Source organism: Dipodomys spectabilis, unplaced genomic scaffold (assembly GCF_019054845.1).
Source record: "Dipodomys spectabilis isolate Male_0828 unplaced genomic scaffold, ASM1905484v1 ptg000563l, whole genome shotgun sequence".
NCBI classification, from domain to species: domain Eukaryota; kingdom Metazoa; phylum Chordata; class Mammalia; order Rodentia; family Heteromyidae; genus Dipodomys; species Dipodomys spectabilis.
Genome location: NW_024871240.1, coordinates 210001 through 217500, shown reverse-complemented (window position 1 = coordinate 217500; position 7500 = coordinate 210001). Strand labels below are relative to the sequence as shown.

The 7500-nt window shown below is 61.8% G+C and overlaps 1 protein-coding gene across 1 annotated transcript in view; it reads right to left on the bottom strand.

Moving 5' to 3' along the window:
- LOC122100097 (voltage-dependent L-type calcium channel subunit alpha-1C) overlaps positions 1-7500 on the bottom strand; it is a 220025-nt gene that overhangs the window by 64947 nt on the left and 147578 nt on the right. Inside the window, exons 4-5 of the mRNA XM_042670495.1 lie at positions 5956-6114; positions 281-477 (exon numbers count right to left, since the gene is read on the bottom strand). Coding sequence (XP_042526429.1) covers positions 281-477; positions 5956-6079 — 321 coding nt within the window. The 5' untranslated portion in view covers positions 6080-6114. The remainder of the gene's footprint in view (positions 1-280; positions 478-5955; positions 6115-7500) is intronic.

The window sequence follows — 7500 nt, the reverse complement described above, 5'->3', positions numbered from 1 at the left end:
CCCCCTGCCCCCTGCCCTCCCCCTGCCCTCCCCCCTGCCCCCTACCCCCCCCCCCGCCCTCCCTGCCTACCCAGTAGAGCACGTCGGTCCCCCCTGTCCCCTCCCCCTGCCCGCCCCCCGTCCCCTCCCCCTGCCCTCCCCCCCCTGCCCCCTCCCCCCCGCCCTCCCTGCCTACCCAGTAGAGCACATCGGTCCCCCCGTCCCCTCCCCCTGCCCTCCCCCGTCCCCTCCTCCCCCTGCCCTCCCCCCTGCCCTCCCCCCCCCCGCCCTCCCCACCTACCCAGTAGAGCACGTCGGTCCAGCCCTCCATGGTGATGCACTGGAACACCGTCAGCATGGCGAAGGCGAAGTTGTCGAAGTTGGTGATGCCGTGCTTGGGCCCCTCCCAGCCGGGCCGGCACAGCGTTCCGTTCTGACACTGCCGCCCGTGGCCCGTCTCCAGGGCGCAGGGAGAGGGGTCCTCCTCCGCGGGGATGTCTGGGAGGAGGGAGAGGGAGAGAGGAGAACAGGAGTGAGAGGCAGGCCTGGCGGGCCCCGCGGGAGGCGACCACGCGGCAGCCGCACAACGCGCCAAAGGCGGTGAAGCAAGGCACAGGCCGGCCTGAACCCAGCGGCCCCTCAGCTGGGAACATTTCCTGAAAAAGAACAGGAAGGCCCTTCCCTCCTTCCTCCCTCCTTCCCTCCCTCCCTCCCTCCTTCCCTCCCTCCTTCCTTCTCTCCCTCCCTCCTTCCTTCCCTCCCTCCCTCCCTCCTTCCTTCCTTCCTTCCTCCCTCCTTTCTCTTTTTCCTCCTCCCTCCTTCCCTCCCTCTTTCCCTCCCTCCCTCCTTCCTTCCCTCCCTCCCTCCTTCCTTCCCTCTTTCCCTCCCTCCCTCCTGCCTCCCTCCCTCCCTCCCTCCCTCCTTTCCCTTTTTCCTCCTCCCTCCTTCCCTCCCTTTCCTTCCTTTTCCTTTCCTCCCCTCCCCCCCAACCCCCTCAGGTAGCGCATGGGCTCCCACGCTTCACACCCAGCTGCCCGCACCCCGTGGTGCCGTCCGGCCCTGTGCCCGCCCCATCTTCCACGTGTGCTATGGGGGAGGGACGCAAGTCACTCCACAGGGAAGCCTTCTGAATACAGGGTGGGGGGCGGACGTTGGCGCTGTCCAGGCGCGTGGTGGGTCCACGGTGGGCTTTGCGGCCATTCACGCGCCCCGGGGAACAGTGCGGGCCACACCTGACCAGGCCCGGCGGGACCAAGCCCTGCCTGCGCCCGCCCCCCCCCAAGCCCGGAGGAGAAGAGTGGCTTCCTGGCCCTGGATGGACTCTTGTAGGAAGTGGTGGCGGGCGTCTCCAGCTGGGGAGCTGATTCTGGGGGCGGGGGCTGGCCGCATAGCCCAGAGGTCACTGTGAAGGTCAGTAAGACCCGACCCTTCCGGCGTCAGCTGAATGACCCACGTGGTCCGGGCTGCCGTGGAGAGACGGCGAGGGAGGACCTATGCAGCGTGCGTGGCTGGAAGGAGGTGAGGGCCCGGCCCGGGCGGGGGCTGGAAAGAAGGCAGGGCCGGTGGCTGCCCCGCCGCGGTGAGGGCCCGGCCCGGGCGGGAGCTGGAAAGAAGGCAGGACCGGTGGCCGCCCCACCGCGGTGAGGGCCCGGCCCGGGCGGGGGCTGGAAGGGGGGCAGCGCCGGGTTCTTTCACGAGAGCCAAGCGGCCCCGGGGCGCTGGCTTTGGTCAGAGGACGAGGCCCCTGGCCGGCTCACGCGGGGCGTGGCTCCGAAGCAGAACCGTTCACGCCGAAGAGGGGAGAGAAGCATGAGCCGTCCACGGAGAAAGGTGCTACGGGCCGAAAATGCAGGTCTGCAGCCTTCCAGCCCTGAGAGCTTCTGACTCCTCCTCCTGCTCCTCCTCCTGCTCCTCCTCCTCCTCCTCTTCTCCTTTTTCTTCCCCTTCGACTCCTTTCCTGTCTCCAGTCTGCCCCTCGTTCCTGTCCCCAACAGCCTGGTCTGCTTTCTGTCTTCACTGCGTTTCCGGAAGGGTCTGCCTTCACCGCTTTTCCAGAAGGTTCAAATACATAACATCATCTCGCGTGGTGCCTCCGTGTCCGTCGCCTTCCCTCGCCCCCGCCACGTCCCCACCTCCACCTGCGTGGCTGCAGGCTTCAGTGTCGCCCTCCTGCCAGGGCTGCGTGGCGTGTTCGTCCGTTCGCTGGTGCGCGGACGCCGGGCTCATGCCGGGGTTGAGGTGACTCTGCGCAAGGCCGCCTCACGTCCAAGCCGGGCGCCTTGCTCCGTGGCCAGCGTGACAAGCCCGCAGCACTGAGTTCTGAACCGTGGAGGGTGGGAGCCGGCTCTCCCCTCCTCACCGGAGTGGGGCCCCCTGAAGGAGCGGCTGCCTCTAGTCTCCCCTCTCTGTGACTCTTGAAATGGCCAGAGCCTTCCAGATTAAGATGGGAGATGACATATCAAAAGAAGAGAGCCGCCGGGCGCCGGTGGCTCACGCCTGTCATCCCAGCCACGCAGGAGGCTGAGATCGGAGGATCTCGGTTCAAAGCCAGCCCAGGCAGGAAAGTCTGTGAGACTCTGATCTCCAATAAACCACCAGAAAACCGGAAGTGGCGCTGTAGCTCAAGGGGTAGAGCACCGGCCTTGAGCTGAAGAGCGGAGGGACAGCGCCCAGGCCCTGAGTTCAAGCCCCACGACTGACAAAAATAGAGAAGAAGAAGAAGAAGAAGAAGAAGAAGAAGAAGAAGAAGAAGAAGAAGAAGAAGAAGAAGAAGAAGAGGAGGAGGAGGAAGAAGAAGAAGACGAGAGCCTAAGGAGCAAACCCCATCCCTAAATATCACAGGAAAAAAATCACCATGCTCCTAAGAAATGAGAGTGGAGAAGCTGGAAAATCAAGAACCAAAGAGATAATCAATGCCGCTCTAGAAATGGCTTTCTAGAGTGATGCGTGAGAGAACAAGATGGGAGATGGGAGGGGAAAGAGAGGGTGGAAACTCCACCGCAGCCCACCCCGGGAACGCGCGCTTCTTCCTTGCGCTCGGGGTCTGCGCTTCGTGGCGTGGAGACGCGGCCTGTCTTGTACCAGGTGACAGCTCCCCTGCCTCCTCCTCTCAGAAAACTCCAGAAGCGAGGGGGAGGGGCAGGCTGCCCAGGCCGGTTCTGAGCATCTTCAAGAAAGGAAAACATATCTGCGGGTTTTACGACTGTATGTTAAAAAGAAGATGGCGTGTGTGGAGAAGGGGCCTCGTGAACAAGAGAGGAAGGGGTGAGATCCAGAAAGATTAGGCACATGTTCAGGTACTGCTCTGCTGTCTTAAATCTGTCTTGAACGACAAGAAGAAGATCGGAGAACAATTAAGAAGCAGCGACGGCCTGGTAAAAATAGGCATCTATATATAATAAGCGAGACAGGGAACACTCAAAACCCACGTGTGCACACGCGCAAGCAGGCCTTAGCAACGCACGTTCAGAAGCGGGAGCAAGCTGTTTGAACTCGAACTCGTTTTCTTCTGAGGAGCTGGGAATTGCCGGGGTGAGGGGGTGGGGAGGAGCCGTGGGGGCTCAACCTTTAAAAACAAACGGAGGGAGGCAGAAAGCCAGCCGGAGAGGTCACGCCAGGGGTCTGGTAAAACCCCAGAGGCAGGGAACAAGAGGGGAGCTGGAATCCTGGGGAGGACTCTCCAAGGAGAGAGCTCGGAAGACAGACATCAATTACATCCCCAGGTCCTGACTTTCAGGAGGGAAGGGAAGGCAGGTGGTTCTATTGCCAGGTTCAGTGGAGCAATTCTGCTCCTGTCTCTGGGGGTAATTACTGTGCTGGAAGAGCTACTGAACAGTCCTGGCGCTGAGAACCACCGGACAGATGGGACGGACAGGAACAAAAGGTTTCAGCATATGGCGCTGTACCTGCCGAGAAAACAGAGAGACTAAGGGGGGGCCCGGCAGGCCACCGCTCGCTGGATGGTCCACAGCTTTCTGATATGGGTTGCATGGGAAACCACGGCTCAAGATCCAGTCTATCCCAAGATCCGGACGTGCACCAAGTGCAGCCTGGAGGGAGGGAAAGCACTGAACGCGTCAAGGAAAGCGCGTTGGATCCAGTCTCGCAAGGTGCTTTCCCATGAACGACGGCAATTCGGTCCCAAGTCTGAATCGAACGCAAAATGGAAACGAATAGAAAGGGGGGAAAAGGAAGACTTGGCAAAGGGCGACACCCTGGGAAGCACGCCGTTGGCGGTGTCTGGCTGGCCACGGTGGAGGTGGACCAGGCCCCGCCGCCGGCTGGTCGCTCTAGCTGGGTCCGTGGGTCGCCAGCGGACAGAGGGTGGAGGGAGCAAGGAGGGGGACGCCCCCACCCCAGAGTGTGGGCCCAGGGCAGCTGACGTGAACCCCCCCGTCCCTCGGCCCCCTTTTTCCAGGGACTCCGAGTCCACAGCTCGCAGGTCGCTGTCTGGCCTAACGCCGCTCTGGGGCCTTCCTCTTCTAGCCTGGCGCTCTGGCGCACCCACTACCCGCCCCGGGAACCCCACTTCTCTGAGCTCGCGTTCACATCGGGGCTGGCTGCAACAGGAGGAAGGGTGTACGCGGAAGAGGAAGCGTTATTCGTTCGAGGGCTCGAGATTCGTCTCAGCAAGGCTGGAGGCCTCAACGTTCCAGCAGGAGGCAAGCGTTGTTTGTTATTGTTTTTTTTTTCTCCCAATCAAAAAAAAATTATGTTTTAAAACACGATGATTTGTGTTATACAGCCCTCAGCCCCAGAAGCTGGAGATTCTCCTGACAGGAAATAGTTTCCTCTTGAACAACATTTTCCATCAAAAAGCAGGAAGGCAACCGGGTGGTTCCGTGACTGTGGATTTTTATAGGTTAGCTGTCATCTCATTTTTTAGTGATTTTTATCTTGTGTGCACGATCACGTGGCCGTCACCTAGCAACGCTGCCGGGACCCAGCCCGGGCGTCCCTCGAACCAGGCCAGACGCCCCGCCACGTTCATCTATTTTGGTTTCTGGAGATGAATCGCTCGATGCCCTCTGCTTCACAGTTGCTCAGCAAAGCCAAGGGGCCGGTTTAGACTCTGATGTGGCACACCCCGCCGATGCTCCCCTTTTTTCTTGACCAAGGTGCCCCAAATACGGAGCACGGGTCTTGTTTGAAAAAAAAAGGAAGGCATACAAATGGAACAGGGCTAAACCTTTAGGTTGGGGGCATTGCTCTCTCTTCCCAGCCAGCCTTGTCCCTTGCATGCACTCCCCTGCTAAACTGCTCTCGAGGTCTGTTGAAGAGCCCTGTCCATGTCTGTTCGGGTGGTTTTTCCACCGGTTGGGCTGAGGTGCGGGGTTCATGGAAGAGAGCCGTGTGCAGTGGCTCCTGTGAGCCCCAACCCCGGGGCTGCTCAGGGCACTGCTCCACGAGCCAGTGTTGCTCGCTAAATACACAGCTCTGTGGAAGGACATGAAGCAGGGAGCCTCAGGAAGGCCAGGACCGGTGGTAGAGAGATGGAGCCGTCTCGGGGGTGGGGTCGGGGAGTTTGCACACCTTCCCTTTCTCCACCCCGGAGGGGGCCTTCCATCCCCTGCCTGGGAACGGAGACGCAAGCGTGGACCGTGGAGGGCCGAGGCCAGGCCCTGGGAGGGCGGGAAGGCCTCGTGACTCAGACGACCCCGCCGCGGCTCTGCCCTGTGGCCGAATCTGACTGGGCAGACACACGCGCTCACTAGCTAGCGGCCATTCTTGGGGTACTCGGCGTTAGCGTCAAGAATGTGGGGTAGATTCTTAATTTTTCACGCGTTTCTCGCAGGGAGATGGTGTGAGGCGGTGCTGGGGCGGGGGACGCTTGCCTTTTGCAGAGATCTGCTATCGTGAAAACGGAAAGGGGGCTTCCGAGCGCCGGCTCTCCCGCAGCCCAGCTGGCCCCGGGCTGGCGGGGGACGGGGAGGAGGGGCAGCCGCGGGCCATGCCCACCCAGGGCCTCCCCATTACCTGCAACGCCCTCCTGGCTGTAGCAGGTCTTGTGCATCTTCCCCATGAACAGCTCCAGGCCGATGATGGCGTAGATGATGATGACGAAGAGCACGAGCAGGGCGATGTGGAGCAGGGGCACCATGGCCTTGATGATGGAGTTGAGGACCACCTGGAGGCCTGCGGGGACAGAGACACCGCCGTGAGTCACGGTGACCGCCCGGGCCCCACGCCCCCCCGCCGGCCAGGACCGGCTCAGCGACTCCGCAGGCGACGGAACCACGACCGTCCCTTTCCGGGAAGGGAAGCAGGGAACCTGCGCTGACTAGAGAGGGCGGCCCTGACGAAAGCCGTACGCGCGACCTCGCTCCTCTGAGACACAGGCCAGCCCAGCCTGCAGACATCCAAGCGGGAGTGTGTGTGTGGGTGTGGGTGTGGGGGGGGGACGCCAGGTGGGGTGGGGGGGGGCAGGGGGAAATCGCACAGCTGGGAAGTATCTAGGGGCGGAGTAGAGGCCGGTCCTCAGGGCTGAGGCCCTGGCTCTCAGCAGCCTTCTTGGGAACCACTCTGGCCTGCGGAGTCCTGCGGGAGGGCAGCCACACTGGCGGGACGCGGTGCCGAGGTTCTAAAGCCCCACAGACCAGGGCTTTCGTGGGCAGACACAAAGCGGAGAAAGTTCTGGAGACGGATGACTGGTGAATGACTGGTGAAGACCCCGGGCTAACCCGGCGTCTGGGCAGTCCCTCTCCAGCCCTCTGCGGGTCCCAGGGAGCAGGGAAGACAGGAGGCTTCTCCCCGAGCTGGGCCCTCTGGGAACCTGGTTCTGCGGGCCAGGACGCCCCCTCCAAATCCCGCACACCTGACCTCTCCGCCTCCCCGGCCCCTCTCGGCCCAGCCACGGGCTTCTTCCGTCTCTCAGGGGCCCAGGGAGTTTCTCCTTTGCCTTCACCCCCCAAGGCCCTCTCCCAGCTCCCAAGGCTGCTGGTGTGGCTTTCAAAAGGCGAATGAGAAGGATTCGCCCCAGCCATTAAGCCAAGCCGAGGAGAGAGGGAGGAAAAAAATGTAAGAGGAGAAGAACGCCGGAGCAACGTTACTTGAGAATTAATGAGTGTGCTTCGTAGCCTCCCATTAGAACACCGCGTTTCCAGACCCAAGCGATTCCATTAATTAGCAGCTGGCGCACACATTAGCGCCGAAGCATCCGGAGCCACCGAGGAAGCTGAGCGGGAAGCGAGCCACAGAGGTGACACGGCGGGGAAGAGCCCCGTAAGGGCCCCACCACGGCTGGGCATCAGCCCAGAGCAGGACCGTCTCTCCAGACCTGGGGCATGGCCTCCGGCAGGTGGAACCAGGCCGAGAGGCTGGTCAAAGCTGCCAGGGCTCTGAAACCTTCCCCTGGAGCTTGGGGGGCGGGAGGGGGGATGTGGTCACCTGAATCCTTCAGGTGATCAACCTGCCATCAGCAGGTCATGTAAAGCCAGCTCCGAGCGCAGAGCATACGGCACACTCGCAGTGAGGATCGGACTGGTTAACTCTCTTATTAACGCACACACAGCTCTCTTGGAG